Source organism: Macrotis lagotis, chromosome X, assembly GCF_037893015.1.
Source record: "Macrotis lagotis isolate mMagLag1 chromosome X, bilby.v1.9.chrom.fasta, whole genome shotgun sequence".
Lineage (NCBI taxonomy): Eukaryota > Metazoa > Chordata > Mammalia > Peramelemorphia > Peramelidae > Macrotis > Macrotis lagotis.
In genome coordinates, this window is record NC_133666.1 from 170,834,681 (window position 1) to 170,853,142 (window position 18,462).

At 35.7% G+C, this 18,462-nt stretch overlaps 1 protein-coding gene and 1 non-coding gene across 14 annotated transcripts in view; both read right to left on the bottom strand.

Annotated features, from left to right (window-relative positions):
* Window positions 1-18,462, bottom strand: part of UBAP2 (ubiquitin associated protein 2) — a 157,670-nt gene that overhangs the window by 44,544 nt on the left and 94,664 nt on the right. For all 13 annotated transcript variants that reach the window (XM_074205961.1, XM_074205959.1, XM_074205962.1 and 10 more), the window contains 3 exons: window positions 7,748-7,800; window positions 2,846-2,913; window positions 109-298 (listed from right to left, as the gene is read on the bottom strand). In XM_074205961.1, coding sequence (XP_074062062.1) covers window positions 109-298; window positions 2,846-2,913; window positions 7,748-7,800 — 311 coding nt within the window. The remainder of the gene's footprint in view (window positions 1-108; window positions 299-2,845; window positions 2,914-7,747; window positions 7,801-18,462) is intronic.
* Window positions 1,243-1,321, bottom strand: LOC141503870 (small nucleolar RNA SNORD121A). Its single transcript, XR_012473154.1, has one exon. It is a non-coding gene; the product is annotated as a small nucleolar RNA SNORD121A (small nucleolar RNA).

Consider the following 18,462-nt stretch of genomic DNA (forward strand, 5'->3'; position numbering starts at 1 on the left):
TACAAAAAAACTGGCAAGGCTCTGAGTAAGTTCCAAAATAGATGACAGTAGTATAAATGTTATATACATTTCTTCTCAAAATTAAATACTGAAATAAAAATCAGTTACCAGACTCTGAGGTGAGTAAGAGTTGACAGTACTAGAGTTGCTAGTTCCTGTTGCCATCTGAGTGTTATGTTGAGAATTTGTGAAGACCAGGGCTTGGCCAAAACCCTGCTGCTGAGGAGGTTCAAATGTGGTGACTTCTGGGCCTTGGGTAGAAGTAGAAGGCTTCTGGAGCAAGGCTACCAAGTCAATGCTAAGCAGACAAAAAAAACAATATCCAAGTCAAATGCTTATCTTATCAAAAAGATAAGGAGAATATTTATATGAAAAATCTATAAGCAAAGGAGCTACATTCAACTTCTGGTAAACAAGTACCCCTCCCCAAAAGAAAGGTGACAGAAGCCACAAAAAAGCAAAACCATAGAAATTCAAATTCAAGAAGAACTGTGAAGAATAGAGGAGTAAAATAGAATATATCTATCCAGAAAATTTGAGAGTAATTTTTTTTGAGAACCTGATTGACTTCCCTTTTGTTATTACCTTATAAAATTGGGAGTTAGGAAATTGACTAGTCTGGATTTGCAGATACAGCTACTGAATTTTATTTGGTTAATAAACATTTTTACTGGTTTGTTTTTTTTAACCTTGGTTCAAAGGAACTTCAGAAGAAAATACCAGAACAAGAAAACTCTTTAAAAAATAAAACTGACCACCTTTTTAGATACTCTTTGTTTGAAGGCCTGCAATTAGAGAGAACCTATTAGCAGTCATTTGAGGCAGTTCATTCTATTTTAGAGCAATCTCACCTATTTTTGGGGGGGGGGGGGGGCATGTTTCTGCAAGGCAATTTCACAAAAACTACAATTTATATTTAAAACACGGGCGGCTAGGTGGCATAGTGTATAAAGCACTGGCCTTGGAGTCAGGAGTACCTGGGTTCAAATCCGGTCTCAGACACTTAATAATTACCTAGCTGTGTGGCCTTGGGCAAGCCACTTAACCCCATTTGCCTTGCAAAAAAAAAAAAACAACCTAAAAAAAAAGTTCAAATATATTTAAAACTTATGTGACCAGAACATAAATTAAAGCCATACCTAGAATTTTACACTATAAGATAATTTGCTTTTTTAGTATTTCAGAGGTACTATAGGTAAAATACCTCACCTATAAAATTAATTTATTTATAATATTTCTTAAGTCCAAAAAACTCAGAAACATTTTCCACATAGATTGTTCAGATATGTGCTTGGAAACAATACATCATTGTTCTTTGGACTTTCAATACTGCCTCCCCTCCAAAATTTGGTCAATAAACTTATATTATGAAAATAATCTGTTTCAGAAAAAAGGGAACAATTTCATAAATACTTAAATTTTGTTATCACCTTAAGGGCTAAGGAATTTGTTTTCACATCTACCATTAGTAAACATGAAAAAGTATTATATACATATTCAAAATCTTCAAATAGTACTTTCAAAAATGAATCCAACAGTTCAGTTCTAGGTTTTCTTGTCATAACTCAAAAATCTATTCCATGGAAAATTATTTAATATTTTTAAATGACCTCAAAATTAATTTAGATTTTCCTCAGTACCAAGGAGTTTAGAAGGAATAATTCCACTAAATGCTTCTTTTCTAACTTGTTAACATGCATCAAAGCACCACACTTCTCCCACTAATGGCTTTTTTTAGTCTGTGGAGGTTTTTAGAATTATTCTGAGCATAAGATACAGTTGAACTTACTTTACATTGGGTTCAATGAATTCTAAGAAATGAGATGGAGAACTATGAAGACTTTTGGAATTAATTTTGGCTCATTAGTGAGACCTTGATAAGCAGAGTATTTATATGTAATTTATATGAAATATAAATGTCTGCAATAAAGATTTTCAAATCAACTCTCAATAGACTTTAACCTAATATGAAATCAAAATAATGAGGAAAAGACACTTGAACTCTAGAAGAGAAAATGAATTCAGTTATAAGCAAAAGTTCAAAGAAATTAAATGATACAATAAATTAATTGAGTAATTTAAATTAAATCAGTCAAAACTAAAAAGTGCAAGTTCAAACTGTAATTATTGGACTCAAGATTTCATTTTTTCCTTTCTAGTATAATTAATTAAATTTAACTCTAAAACAAAGCTATTTTGCTGGGCAGAATACTTTAATGCTTTATCTTACTACAAACAATATTTCCTTCTAATACAAAGTCTTTTATATGCACAGAAGCAAAGAATCTCAGAACTGAAAAGAACTTTGTGAGAGTTTCTTACATTATCTATAAAAGGTCTTTAGAATAAGTTTCTAACATATCAACTCATATGAAATAGTTACACGTTTATACCTGATCTTTCCATTACATAAGTATACAGTATATTATGCTTTCTAATCATAGAAAGATATGGTAACAATTTCCAAGAAAACTCAATCTTACATTTTCCCTCTTTATGCCCATTAGTTACATAGAAAACTACTACCAACAATGGCAATATACTTAAAATGGTTGTAAATATCACTGTTGGAAACTTCATTCTGGAGTGGAAAAAATTTAAGCTTAAATGTTGAGAATAAAAAATATTTTCAGATCCAAAAAAGAAAAGTTTTCTTCCCCTAATATAAAAAGTTGTTGCTGTTGTTTTTTGGTCATTCTCAAAGACCATGACATCAGGGAGGGGATGTCATGATGACAAGCAAGTGAACTGGATTGGGACGGGGGAGGGGAGGTATAAAATGAACTTGAAATTAAATCATTAGGAAAGTTTGTTCTAACAGTTGTCAAGGAAAGAATATTTTTACCTTTGTCCAGGTGTGACATGATTTTCAGCTGGAACAGAAGAAGCAGTGAATACCTTTGTTTCAGAAAGCTGTGTAGAAAAGAAAAAATTAATTCAAGGGGCTATGAGTAGCATAAAAGCAATGGGCACACCAAATCCCTAGAATTCATAAGTTAGTATAACATAACCATCACATATTATGCAATCAGTAGTAGTTTATAGGAAAGGTCAAGGTGTTTAGAGATCAAACACAAACAACTTTTATATTTAAAGTACTAAGAAGCCTGGGCTCTAAAGAAGATCTGGGTTCTAAAAGGATGACTTTGGCACCAATACAAAGAATGGACTTAAGACTGGAAAACCAATTAGGAGAATATTACAATAAGCAAGGTGACAGATCCTGAATAACGGTGGTAACCAGCTGGATAGAATGAAGACAAAAAAAAAAATGCTATGGTTACTGAAAAATGGAGATGTGGAAACACAGTGCATATGGGGGAGGGGGAAGGAAAATTTAAAAATGAGAATGGTCTAAAGCTGGGAATCTTAATGATGTTCTCAATAGAAGTATAATAAGATGATTTGGACAGGATGTATTTAAGGTACAAATGGGACAGATTTCTGGGATGCATCTGCTTAAAGTGATAAAGAAAAGGTCCCAGAACAAAGCTTTGGGGGATATACAATGATGAATGTAGTATCAAAAGAGACTAAGCAAAGGAATATTGATAAAGGCGCCTCTCTACACCCCCAAAACCATCATGGAAGGAGGCTGTTCAAGAGAGAGCAGAGTCACAAAAATTTAGGAGAGAATATCTAAAAGGAAATAGTCATTAATGTTGAATGTCTCAGTGAGAGCAGGAATGTATGGACTGCAGAATCATTGGAGAAATCAGGTTCAGTTGAGAAAGGAGGTCAGAAGCCAAAGTGCAAGGAAAGAAGAGGAGTCAATGAGTATTGTGTTCAACAAACTGTTCTAAGAGTTTGGTTCTATATAGGGGAATCTAAAGTAGTATTTTCAGTGGATGAGAAGTTTGAGAAGATTTATTGTTTGCTTTTTAAGACAGGATAACTGTGACTCTTTGAAAATCATATTATTTAGTAGCAAGGAATAGGTCTGTACATAGGGAAATGGACTGGAGGGGAAAGAAGAGAAAGATTTCAATGGCAAGCTCTTAGAAAAGACAGGGAAGAAAATAATCAGTAGGCACTGGTAAGAAGAGTGACCAAGGGGCGGCTAGGTGGGGCAGTGGATAAAGTACTGGCCCTGGAGTCAGGAATACCTGGGTTCAAATCTGGTCTCAGACACTTAATAATTACCTAGCTGTGTGGCCTTGGGCAAGCCACTTGACCCCATTTGCCTTGCAAAAACCTAAAAAAAAAAAAAAAAAAAAAAAAAAGTGGCCAAAACTTAAGATTTGGGAGTAAATGAGTTAAGTCATCAAGGGAGTTTTGAAATGACGAATGTGACCAAGTTCTATATTTCCTTAGTAAAATATGAGAGAGGTCATTTACTGATGAAGTGGGATATGTGAACATGAGAAGCTAAAGAATAAAAGTGGGGTTTCAGAACAGCTGTTGTAAGGTAAAAGAATCAATTAAAGAAGTATAAACAGACTGCTGTGCTGCAGAGAGGGAAGATATTGAGATGAGTTAACAATTGATGAGACTGAGATTGAAAATGAAACCCGAGCAAAGGTGGTAGTTTAGAAACTACTGTGGGGTTGAAGGGCTGGAGGTCATAGTAGTAGGTTTAAAAGGTATGGAGCATAGTGAGAGATAGAATAACAGGTAGCTAATGAAAGATTTGATAGAATTAGTATACAAAATCCCTGAGACTGAAATCACCAGGAGAGAGAAGACAAATATAACTTATAAATGGGGCATTCCCAGTGTGGGATTCAAAAAGTCAAGTCTATAATGACATGAACTAATAAAATAAAAAGGCCACAAGGAACCTGGAATTTCTAAAATTTTAACGAAAAGTATAAATGTGAAAACTAATGGTTTTTGCTTCTGTACCGTGTTATCATATCACCTAGCACACAACTAATTTTATAAAAAGAATGTGGATGATGACAAGTGAAGCAAGTTAGTTCCTTATGGTTGGTTCACTGAGAAAGCATTGAATTTAGAGTCAAAGGATATGGATTTGAATTTCAATGCTTGTGTGGGAGAGGACAGCCTCTTTCTGTCAAAAGAGAAATGGGAGCCTAGAATGACTAGTTGTCAGAATTACCTGAGACAAGGGACATGTTCTGACATATAATTAATCTTGCACATTTTTACAACTTAAAAAGATTTTTTAATAAATGTGCTATATTTGACGCAATCATTTGTTACCCAATTTTGCAGTGAGCTCACAAGATTTTAACAAATATTCTATAATTTCCCAAGAAACCAAATACAATGAATAGCTTTGATGAGCAATTCATTTTTTTCAAATCTAGCCTTGACTATACCCCACAGATTCTCAATGAGTTTTAAATCAATCAAGTTTCCAAAACATTTGTTTTTATCCATTTATTACTCTTTCCAAATGTGGCATGGTATAAGGACAATAATATAGTATATACCATCTTTTTTTGTGAATTTTTAAAATTTCATAACATTTTGGCTTCAAAGTACATCAATATATTTATCAGAAATCATAATTTCTCATTGGAGGGAAGACTTCCAGGTCCAATAGAAGTAAAAAACACATTTACAAATGTATCCCACTATCTAATTAAGATGACTAGATAGTACAGGCTCCTCTAAACTTCTAACATTGGTTTTGGTTTAGTGATTATTTTTTTTGCAAGGCAGTCATGTTAAGTGATTTACCCAAGGTCACACAGATGGATAATAATTAAGTGTCTGATGTGGAAATTGAACTCAGTGGCCAGTACTCTATTCACTACACCACCCATCTGCCCCTTCTGTTTAGTTTTAAATGAAAAGGTGAGTTCTATCAGTAAGAAATCTGAAATTTTTCCTTTACAAAGACAATTAATAGCCGTGTCTTATGAAACTTGTTTTCTTGCTTTTGCTTCAAATTCAAGAAGTCCATGTTGCACTACATTAGGATCAGTAATATCATCCAACTGGAAGAACAACCCCAGGTCTTTGCTTATTATTAAGATTGCAATGTTTTGGGGGTGGATAGGTGGCGTAGTGGATAAAGCACCGGCCTTGGAGTCAGGAGTACCTGAGTTCAAATCCAGCCTCAGACACTTGATAATTACCTAGCTTTGTGGCCTTGGGCAAGCTACTTAACCCCATTGCCTTGAAAAAAATCTAAAAAAAAAAAACCACACACACACCAAAGAATTAAAAAAAAAAGCAAAGCACTGAAATGTATATATGGTACAAAATCTAGCACTCAACTCAGAGAAATAAGTAAAGGTGGGGAAACCAGCTTAATCTAGCTTTTAACTAGTCAAAGATGAGGTCTCAAATTAGCCTACTGTCAGTAGAAACATGTGCATGATGCTACAAAATGAAAATTTAAGTGATTTCCCTAAGAATTAGTCTTCATCTGCCATTGACCAAAATCCCTTCCAATCTTTTGAAAATATTTAGTATTTACTCATCTGTATGCCTAATGGTTCTGCAGTATAAGCAAGGAAAGTTTCATTCTACTAGTCTCCTTAGGTCTTAGCAAAGAACTTGGCACATAACAAGTGTTGGATAAATGATAGGTGAACTGAAACCAGGTAACAGCCCATTTGATTTTTTTCTTTTTGAAAACTCTAACTTTAAGTTATTCAGTAGTCAAGCAGAAATTTGTCTCTCTGTACCTTATCCCATTGCTTATAGTTCATTTGTATAGGATCCAACAAATAAAGTCTATGTCCTCTTCCTGATGATAGCTCTTCAAATCATTAAGATGCTGATCCATATCCTCTTGTCAGACTTCCTTTGTCTAAGCTAAACAACTGTAGTTCTTACACCTAACCCAAATATAACACAACTTACAATCCATTTATGGACTGTATACTATCCATTTATGATGTCCTCTTTACAATCAAATATAAAACACTTACTGAGCATCTGTTATGTACAAGAAATAGTAGTAATTACTAAGTCACCAAGAAAGTAAGACTTACACATGAAATATGAAAGAAAAATGAAAGAGTAAAAAATGCCATAAGAAAGAAGTCATACATGATCAATTATCAAATGAGAAGTAAAGGCAAAAAATGCTAATATGAATTAAGTGAAGAATTTATCAGTGTAGGCTGGAAGGATCTAGGAAGGCACACAGAATATGGGTCAGAAGGGAGATGAAGAGATCTGATAGTCTAATCTTAATCGCTTTAGAGAAGGAAAATAAGGTACGAAGGGGAAATTGCTTACCAAAGTCATAAAAGTAATTTGAACCCAGTTTTTACCTCCATACAGAGTAGAATTTCTGAAGTTTTGAACAGGCAAGAACAGTAACAAAAAGTATGGAGACATGAGTACAAAAAAATATATTGAAGGCAATGTAGAGAGACAGATTTGGCTGTTGACTGTTAGCAAATGGTTTAGGAAGTGAGCAAATAAAGAAGTGAGTTGAAAATACATACTATACCAGGCCTAAAGAGGGTACGAAGGCCAAACTGAACAGTGTGGAAACAGGAATTCTCTATGCTCACCTCTGCCACTTGGAATCCCTAATCCTATTCAAAATCCAATCTAAACACACAGCTTGGTCCTCCCTGCTTGGTATCTTCCTCTACAAGAACACCCTGTATATGATTAGCATGTATCTGTACGTGTGAATGCTACATAGCCCTTGCCCCCAACAGATAGAAAACTTCCTAAGGGAAGGGAACTCTCACTTTAATCTGTGTAACTTCAATTCAGTGACTGGCAAAGACAGAATATGCACCTATACTCAGTATTTATTGACTGATATGCTTATTTTATCCATTCCAATATGTACATACATACTTACATCTTCATTCCAGTCTTCTGTTGTCCACTCCTCCATAGAGTTCTTCCATGCCCCTGTTATGATACGACAAAATAAATAAACACACTTTTACTTCAGATATACATGGGTTCCACTCAAAACTCAGTATCATAAGAAGCAATGGGATGTTTTGTGTGGCTAGCAATTTTGTTTAAGAGTTATAATGTAGAAATCCAAAGAACTCTCGCATTTTCCGTTGCCGTGGAGTTTCCTCCCATGATCTCCTTTACAAATGGGCTCTGTGGCCTAGCACTCCTTTCCCCTGAGCCAGGTCACCCGTGATCATCCACCGCAGCCCTCTGCCTGACAGGGGCTGCTCGGGAGCCACCACTAAGGTTTACATCATCACAAGAAGAACAAGCAACATGGCAGCAATCCCATCCAGCAGTTCACTTGTAGCAACCCAGGATTACTACCAAAGGCATCTGGGTTCCACTTCCAGCAACAGCTCCTGTGGAAGTGCTGAGTACTCTGGGGAAGTGATGCCCCACCATCCAGGTCTTCCTAAATCAGACCCAGGACACTGGTGGGTAAGTTTCTTCTTCGGAAAGTCGAATCATCCATTCATAACAACTGTATTGGAATCCCCAGAGAACTCAGAAACTTTCCAGGTTGTTCAAGGCATGATCACCTGTGACCTGGCTCAGGAGGCCAAAAGGAAGAGGCATGTCAGTGAGCCCAGTAAAACCAACACTGGGTCTTTTGCATGAGCAGCAGAACCCTCCTTGCTGCTCCCCCCCCCCCTTCTGAAGTGTGCTAGGCAACAGAGCCCATTTCCCTCTCCCCTCCCCTTTCCCACCCATTCCCTTAGAATAGACAGGCTGTTTAAATGTAGAAGTAGTTGTGATGTGTGTGGGGTTTTTCTTTTTAAAAGGAAAACAAAAGCAAAACACCAAAAATCAAATAAAAGAAACCACACTATTTTTTGTACTATCTGAATCACCTATGTGCTTTCCAGCAGTCTCAGTAACTTCGTTTACTTTATTCTCAACAGAAACTAATAAACTTTGAGCAGCCTTTAAAAAAAAAGTTATCATGTGGGGGTGGCTAGGTGGTACAGTGGATAGAGCACCGGCCCTGGAGTGAGGAGTACCTGAGCTCAAATCTGGCCTCAGACACTTAATAATTACCTAGCTGTGTGGCCTTGGGCAAGCCACTTAACCCCATTGCCTTGCTAAAACCTAAAGAGTTATCATGTGGGGGGGGGGGGGGGTAGTTATAATGTGCACAGTTTTAAAATGGGCTAGTTATTCCTGGGGGAAAAATTTTATCAAACTATTTTTCATAGATGCCAAATACTGGAATTGATGGGTTAAAAAGGATTAATTTATAAGAATATAATAGCACTTTTTTGGAATATAAAAACAACAAAAAAGGAAAAAAATTCAGTGGAACCTTGAAAGATTTTATTAGCTCAATGGAATGGACTGGACTAGTTATTTTTTAAAAAAAACTCAGTAAACACAGTAATTGAATGCAATAAATCTTACATAGGAAAAAATCTCAATGTTTGAACAGAATTACTGGAAAAGAAACAAAAAGAAGCCAGACAGCAATTATTCAGTAAATAAGCATTTCTTAAGCATTTATTATGTGTCGGGCACTGTGCAGGGTGTTGGCACATTAAAGAAAGGTAAAAGAGAGTAACTGATACCCAGGAACTCACAATCTTGCATGAAAGACAACATGCAAATAATAACTATGTACTGGAAAAATTACAATGAAGAGGGAATGGGAAATGTAGAAAGTGAAATTTAAGTTGAGATTTGAAGAAAGTTGAGGAAGCTGGGAAATAAGAGATGGAGAGGAAGAGAATTACAGGGATAGACTGTCCAGAAGGACAGCCAGGGAAAATGCTTGGAACCAAGTTTATTGGGCAGTAAGGCGATATAGGCCTGTTATGCCAGGAAGATCACGTTGACAAATGAGTGGAAAAAGGGCTGAAAGGGGAGACTTTGCAGCAAGGAGAACAACCAACAGGCTACTGCTACAGAAATAGGCCAAACATAGGATGATGGGTGTATTTAAGAGATAGTACTATAAAAAAATTGACAGGCCTTGGCAACAGACTGGATATAGAAGGTGAAAGAAAAGTGAGGAGAATGACACCTAGAGTGTAAGACCAAGTGAATAGAGAGTAGCTTAAATAATACAATTGTGAAATGGGGGGCAGCTAGGTAGTGCAATGAATAGAGCACCAATCCTGGAGTCAGGAAGACCTGAGGACTAATTTATCTAGCTGTGTGAACTTGGGCAAGTCACTTCACCTGATTGTCATGGGGGGAAAAATTTAGTGTAAATAATTGGGAAATAGGTAAGAGGTGAGGGAAAGACTACTCAGTTCAGGTAAGGACATACTGAGTTTAAGATAATGATGTGGGCATCCAGATCTATATGTTTCTAAGTACCTATTTTATGTGAGATACCATATGCCACACACTATGGATACAAAGAAAACAAAAAGGTCTGACCTCAAGGACCTAGCATTCAAAAGAGCAAGACAGCAAACAACTACATCACAGAGGAAAGACATTAATTAAAATGGAAATGAATGGGTAAGGCCTCTGATAGAAGATAGAATTTGAACTGAATCTTGAAAGAAGTCAGGAGGTAGAGCTAAGGAGTGAAAACCTTCCAGGCATGGAGGGTGGTCAAACACAGCAAAGAGACCACAGATACTGACTCAGAAAATATGGAAGGGGGTATTTAAAAGTCAAATGAGATTTTCTATTTGATCTTAGAGGTAGTGGGGGATCCAGTGGATTGAGTGAGTAGGAGGGTAACAAGGTCAGACCTTGGCAGTGTCAGAAGGAAAACGGAGACATGTACTTGTAAGGCACAACAGGGCAAGAGGGGGTGAAGATGGAAATGAAAGTATGATAAGAGTACTCTCTGAATATTAATAGGGAAAATGGAGAGGACTGAGAGGAAAAATTTTTGATTTCTGAATATGAGTATTATACTCTGAAATTATGATGATGATGATGACATAAGAGAATTGTCAAGGGAAGACCCCAGAAGATAAACATAACATGGAGGAAAATCCACTAAAAGATAGAAGTCATAGTGCCTCAATAAATTCAAAATGGACTTGTAACTAAAAGGAAGAATAAATAATTTTTTAAAAGTTAAAAAACTGAAAAAGATATTGTAAAGAATTGAATTCTTAAGCAAACAGGAGACAGAAGTATTTTACCAAAGACAAAAAGGATAATACTGATTATATGAACAATTTTGCATGAACACAATTAAGCAAGGGGAAGAGGCCAAATTCATAATCTCCACAATAATTGTTGACTATTTGGACTACCATTTCCATAGTCTACCCAAATGGAAAATTGGGCTACTGTCCCAGGTCTAGAGGCTTTGATTGGTGAACTTTTGCTTTATCTTGCTAGGGTTTCCTTTCTGGCTGTGACTTTACCATATTCCCCTGTGGATATCCAGTCAAAGAAAAATTACTATAAGCAACAAGAGTTAAAAATAACAAGATATCATAATCGGGATCACTTGGTAGTCACCTTAAAGGAGAATAGTTTGTGAAATGCAAGAGTTAATAAGGCAAATAATCAAAAATCATTTACTACTGAGTATGATTTTTAAAGGAGAACTCTTGTAAAAACTGTTAGCTTAAAAATCTAGTGTCTTTTACAGACATAGAAGAAGTAAATAAAAGGGGAGGCCTGGGAGGATTTTGCTGTACTGTAATGATCTCAAGAGAAAAAAGAAAAGGGGTGAGGAAAAGGGAAGCCATTGTGAAAGAAAGGATATCTTAATATTTCACATAATCAGGTTACATGAACACAAGATAATAAAGGAAGTAGGCTACATATGAAACGTTCACTTAAAAGAAGAGACAGATGTACCAAGTTTGGTAAAGAATACATTAAATTAAACAGAATAACGTAAGGAGAGGGAAAGAGGAAAAAGGACTAAGATTCTGGGAGAGTATTATGTGAGGGGAGAAAAAGAAAAGTTAAGAACTTGTGAACAGTCAATGGGGAAAGAAGAAAAAGTGAATCAGAAGTAGATTATATAAAACGCAAATCAATAGTGTTCTACATGTTTATGTCCTCTCTACCTCTCTAAAACACTGTTGGAAAGAGAAGGGGTAAATGTTAAAGAATAGGATGGAGAAAAAAGCACAACTAATAATCATAACTGAAAGGAAGTAAAGGAGGCTGAAAGAAGGGATTAGGAAGCAGACTAATATGTTGTTTACAAGGAGTATACTTAAAAAAAATAACAGTTAAAGTGTGGGACTGAGAAACGTCTTTTAAGAGTCAGATGAAACAGAAAAAAGCAGGAGTAACAATCATGATTTCAAGTAACAATAAAAGTAGACTGATACCACTGGAAAAAACTTGAGGACCTTAACGCAAGTTTAAGCATTTACAAAAACTGACCACACATACTGGGGCATTTAAAAAATAATATTGGGGCAGCTAAGTGGCGTAGTGGATAATGCACCAGCCTTGGAGTCAGGAGCACCTGGGTTCAAATCCGGTCTCAGACACTTAATAATAATTACCTAGCCACTTAACCCCATTTGCCTTGCAAAAAAATCTAAAAAATATATATATATTAAACATCTTTGTTGATCACAATTCAATAAATGTCCCTTGTAGAAAGGGTTAAAAATAAAAGTGCAGATAACTTTAAAAACATTTCAGATTTTAGTGGTAAAAGAACAAATCAAAGAATATAAGATTTCATCAAAGAAAATGACAAGAGATTGAAACTTTTAAGATACAAAACAGCCCTGAGAGGAAAACTTAAAATTGTAAACAACTTTATTCACCAGAAAGTGGAAAGGAAAAAAAATAAATTGTTCACAAAACTTTTTTTAAAAGGCAGAAAAACCAATTTGGATCAAGGTACAACATGGAAACAAAGTAAAGACTGACAGAGTGCTTTCTGTGTGTGTGGAGGGGGGGAGCAAGATTGGGGGAAAATTGTAAAACTCAAATAATATCTTTAATAAAAATAAATTTAAAACCTTAAAAAAATAAAAGATAGAAAAACAATCTGAAAAAGTCCAAAGCAACACCAAAATTAAAAAAAAAAATCTGAAAAATCAAAGAAATGAACAAAATCAAAGGGAGATGGGAGATAACCTAATCAGTCTGATTAAAAAGACCAGGAAAACAATTTTCCCCATGTAAAAAAATGAAAATAAAACAAAAATTATTATATTGAATTATGCAACAAGGAATTTTTATTTTATTTAAAAAAGGATCAAATGGATGAGGGAAACTTCCAAGAAAAATTCAAAGAAAAATTAATTCAAATAATACAAACCAAGATTCTACAATAGAATAGAATCAGAGATAACTTTTAGAAACAAATATTGAAAAGTTGGTACAATATAAGGAAAATTTAAATAGAAATAAACCAGCAATACCAAAAATAAAAATCACATGACTATATCAATAAAGTTAAGGTATTAAAAAATCAATATTCATTTCTGTTAAAAACATTAAAAATACAGAATCTTTATTATGGTAAACAGTAGCTATATCTAAAATCGAAAGCACCATATGAAATCTATTTGAACTAGGGCCCTTTTTTAATAAAAAGTAAAACAAAAATGTTCATTATCACTATTACTTTTTGATAGTTAGAAATGATAGCTCTAGCAATAAGACAAGAAAAGGAATTTGAGGGAAAAAAAGATAGACAAAGAAACAAAATAATCACTTTCTGGAGAATGGAAAAAACATTAAGGAATTGGTTTTATAAATCTGGAAATAGTAAAAATGGAATGTATATAATAAACCTACACAAATCTTTGGACTTCTGATATATTACAAAATCTTCGGACTTCTAACCAAGATGGTAGAGAGACGCCAGGTACTGTTTTAAGCTCTCCTGGTTTTTCCTCAGAACTAACATGAATCAACCTTCTTAATACATTTTGGATATACAAAACCCAGAAAGGAACCGAAGAGAACATCAAGAAGCAAGGTCTATCAGAGGGGAGAGAAGGTATGCTAGGGGCAGAGAATAGAGAGCCAGCATGGGGTCTGTGCAGTGAAGTCAGGGGACTGACCTGAGAAATGCAGAAGCACTTGCTGTGTCCTTGGCAGATGGGAGCTCCAGAGTGGTGGCCAAGACATCTATCTAGTCTATAAGCCAAGAGCCCCTGTTGATTCCAGCTGAGCCCCCCCCCCCATTCCTGTGTGACATTTTCCAGAAAAAACAGAGTAAGAGCCCTCCCCCACAGGTGTTTGCACCTCCCTCCAAGGCTCTGGTTTAGGGGACGTTTTTCTCCCCAGTGCTTTAGGCAGAAAAAGTTGACAAACTGTATAGTCTAGGGCCCAGGCAACATTGTGCAAAGACAGCCCAGAACTCCTAGGCCTAGGGAGTGGGTCACCAATCAACATCACAGATAATCCAGACAAAGTTCCTGGCACTACCTACAGACTAGCCTAAAGTAACCCCCTGGAGTGGGCAAGGCCTCTAGGGTCCTCAACAGCAAAGGTCTGTGAATCAAAGGTTGTGACCCAACCAAAAACCCTAGGAAAGGGCCAAAATGAAGAAGGGCCAGAGTAAAACAGGTTACTCTGAAGTTAGCTTGAAGACAAGGATCCTGACTCAGAGAGGATTACAGGTTTAGGGGAGAATATAAATTGGACTTCAGCCAGAAAGACTTCTTAGAAAAGATCAGAAAGGAGTTTAAAAATCAAAAGGAAAAATTGGGAAAAGAAATGCAAGAGAAAAGTAACTTCTTACAAGAAAACAAATCCTTTGAATATACGATTGGATAAGTGCAAAAAGAAAATTCTCTCAAAAGCACAAGTGGACAAATGGAAAGACAACAACTCCTTCAAAAATATAATTGACCAGATTCATTCAGGAGCAGAGCCAAGATGGCAAAAGGAGAACAGTCTCTCTTAGGTGCTCTCTCCAAAAATTTCAAACACCTTAAAATTATGATTTTAACTAAATTTTTTAAGAGACAACACGCAGAAAGATCCATTGAGGCAATTCTCCAGCCTAAGGTAACCTGGAAAATAGCAGGAAGGCTATTCCACAGGGTTGGAAGGACAGCCAGGCACAGGAGTGAAGGAGCTTCAGCCTGGGTCCCTGGAAGCACGAGCTCCTGGCAGCAGAAGCAGTTTCCTGACCTACCAACCCAGGAAGCACAAAGCACATTTTTTGTTATTATTATTTGGGGGAGGGTGCAGGGCAAGTGGGGATGGATGGCCTGCCTGGGGCCACATAGCAGGGTGATCTTTGGGTGTCTGGGGCTGGATTTGGACCCAGGTGCTCCTGGCTCAAGGGCCAATGCTCTGTCTGCCACCCAGCCACCCCTACTATTATTACTATTTTATTTTACTTTGGGTCTTTTTTTTCCCCTTCTTTTTGGTTTTTGCAGGGCAGTGGGGATCAGGTGGCTCGCATGTCACATGGCTGGGTGATTATTGGGTTTACGAGGCTGGATATGGACTTGGGTGCTTGTGGCTCCAGGGCTGGTGCTTCATCCATTGCACCACCTGGCCATACCTACAATTATTACTATTATTTTTTTAATTTTAATTTTTTTTCTCTCCCCTTTACTTTTTCACCCAAGCAAGTCTATCTATATTCATGGTGGGAGGGGCATTTTGCTTACTTGTAAACAAGTATATTAATGTAAAAAAACACATTTGTACAAAATGAGAATAAAAAATAAATAAAAAAAAAGAAAATTACAGACCAATTTCCATGACTATGGATGCAAAAATCTTAATTAAAATTTTAGCAAAATGATTACAGCAAGTTATGATTCCATTAATACACTATGACCAAGCAGGATTTATTCTAAGAATGCCAGGATGATTCAATATTAGGAAAAATTGCCACATAATTGACTATATCAATAACAAACTTAACAGAAATCATATCATTATGGGGCAGCTGAGTGGTGCAGTGGATAGAACACCAACCCCGGAGTCTGGAGGACCTGAGTTCAAAGCCGACCTCAGACAATTAATAATTGCCTACCTGTGTGACCTTGGACAAGTCACTTAATGACATTGCCTTAAAAAAAATTAAATTAGAAATCATATCATTATCTCCTAACAGATGTTGAAAAAGTCTGATAAAATGCAGTACCCATTCCTAGTAAAAACACCAGAGGGTGTAAGAATAAATGAATTTTTCCTGAAAATGATAAGCAGCATCTATCTAAAACCAACAAGCATTATATGCAATAGAGATGAGTGAGATGCATTCCCAATAAGATGGGGATGAAACAAGTAGCCATTCACTACCATTCATTATTATTTTTGTTTTTAGGTTTTTGCAAGACAATGGGGTTAAGTAGACTGCCCAAGGCCACACAGCTGGGTAATTATTAAGTGTCTGAGGCCAGATTTGAACTCAGGCACTCCTGACTCAAGGGCCGGTACTCTATCCACTGTGCCACCTAGCCATCTGATAACATTCATTACTGTATTAGCAATAATAGGTACAGCAGTAAGAAAAAGAAATTGAAGGAATTAAAATTGGCAAAGAAGAAACAAAACTCACTCTTTGCAGATATGATGGTATACCTAGAGAACCCTAAAATATCATCTAAAAAAACTACTAGAAACATACATCAACTTTAGTAAAGTTGCAGCATATAAAACATTACTAGAAAGATACAACAGCAAGGGTTAGAGAAATCTCAGAAACTTGATGAAATCAACTATAAAACACTTCACGGAAATAAAATCAGATCTAAATAACTGGGCAAATATCAACAGCTGATGGAAAGACAGAGCTAATACAACACAAATGACAATTCTACCTAAATAAAACTACTTATTTAGTGCCATAGAATCAAACTTCTAAAAAGTAACTTTAGTGAGCTAGAAAAAATTGTACCTAAATTCATATGGAAAAACAAAAAGTCAAGAATATCAAGGAATTTAATGGAAAAAAATGCAATATTATGCAACTTAACCCTACTAGATCTAAAATTTTATTATAAAGCATCAGTCATTAAAAATGCCTAGTACTGGCTAAGAAACAGAGTTGTGCATCAATGGAATAAAGTCGATACCAAGGAGACAGCAGGAAATGATTATAATAATCTGCTGTTAGATAAACACAAAGAATCCAGCTTCTAGGATAAGAACTCACTCCTTAAAAAACTGTGGGAAAAATCGAAGACAGTATGGCAGATACTAGGATTAGACCAACATCTCACATCCTATACCAAGATAAGATCAAAATGGGTGCAAGATTTAGACATAAAAAACAATTTTCTAAGCAAATTAAAAGAATAGTTTACCTGTTACATCTATGGAAAGGGAGCAGTTTATAACCAAGGAAGAGAGATAGGGAACATTATAAAAACAAACTGGATAATTTTGATTACATGAAATAAAAAAGCTTTTGCACATACACAACCACTCTAAACAAGATCAAAAGAAATGCAGTAAATTGGGAAACAACTTTTACATCTAGTGTTTCTGACAAAGGACTCATTTCTAAATAGAGAACTGAGTCAAATTTATATAAAACAAGACATTCCCCAATTGACAAAGGGTCAAACGATATGCAAAGGCAAATTTCAGATGAGGAAATCAAAGTCATCTATAATCATATACAAAATTGCTCTAAATCATTACTGATTAGAAATGTAAATTAAGGGGTGGCTAGGTGACAGTGGATAGAGCACCAGCCCTGGAGTCAGGAGTGCCTGAGTTCAAATCTGGCCTCAGACATTTAATAATTACCTAGCTGTGTGTGGCCTTAGGCAAGTCACTTGATGGACTCACTCATTCCATCAGTGCAACAATCAGGGACAATTTGGGGCTGTCTGCAATGGAGAATACCATCTGTATCCAAAGAAACAACTGTGGAGTTTGAACAAAGACGAAGGACTATTACCTTAAATTTAGGGAAAAAAACCCATCTTATTGTTTCATCTTGCTATCTCTTATACTTTATGTTTCTTCCTTAAGGATATGATTTCTCTCTCATCACATTCAATTTGGATCAATGTATACCATGGAAACAATGTAAAAACTAACAAATTTCCTTCTGTGGGGGGTGGGGGGAGGGAAGTAAGATTAGAGGGAAAATTGTAAAACTCAAAATAAATAAAATCTTTCATAAAAAAAGATATATTAGGATAAATCAAAAAAAATTAATGAAAACCAATAAGGAAATCAAAACCTGAATTTTCAGGCTTATACCAGTGCTTTGGAAAAGATGATAAAAGATAGGAATAATCAATAAATAGAACTATGGATAGACAGGATACTAATGAGCTGTGATCTGGTCCAACCATTCTAAAAAGAAATTTGGAATTAGAACAAGAAAAGAAAAAAAAAATCTATATTCTGACTCAAAGATATCCTTCTTAGGCATATATCTACAAGAAGACAATGATATAATGAAAGGTCAGACATTCACCAAAATATCTGTAGCAACAATTTTTTGTAATGGCTAAAAATTGGAACCAAAGCAAATGCTTATAAATTGGGGAATTACTAAACAGTTGTGGTACAAAGATGAATACAAAAAAAATGAAACAATGGAAAGAAACAAGGGAAAGTCTACGAAATGATACAGAGAAGCACGAAAAAAAAAATGAAAAAGCAAAGTTTTTCAATAATCATTTAACCCTGTCTGCCACAATTTCATCTTGTGTAAGGAGAAATAAATGGCAAACAACTTAAGGCTTTCTGCCAAGGAAAGCCCTAATACAGTCATGA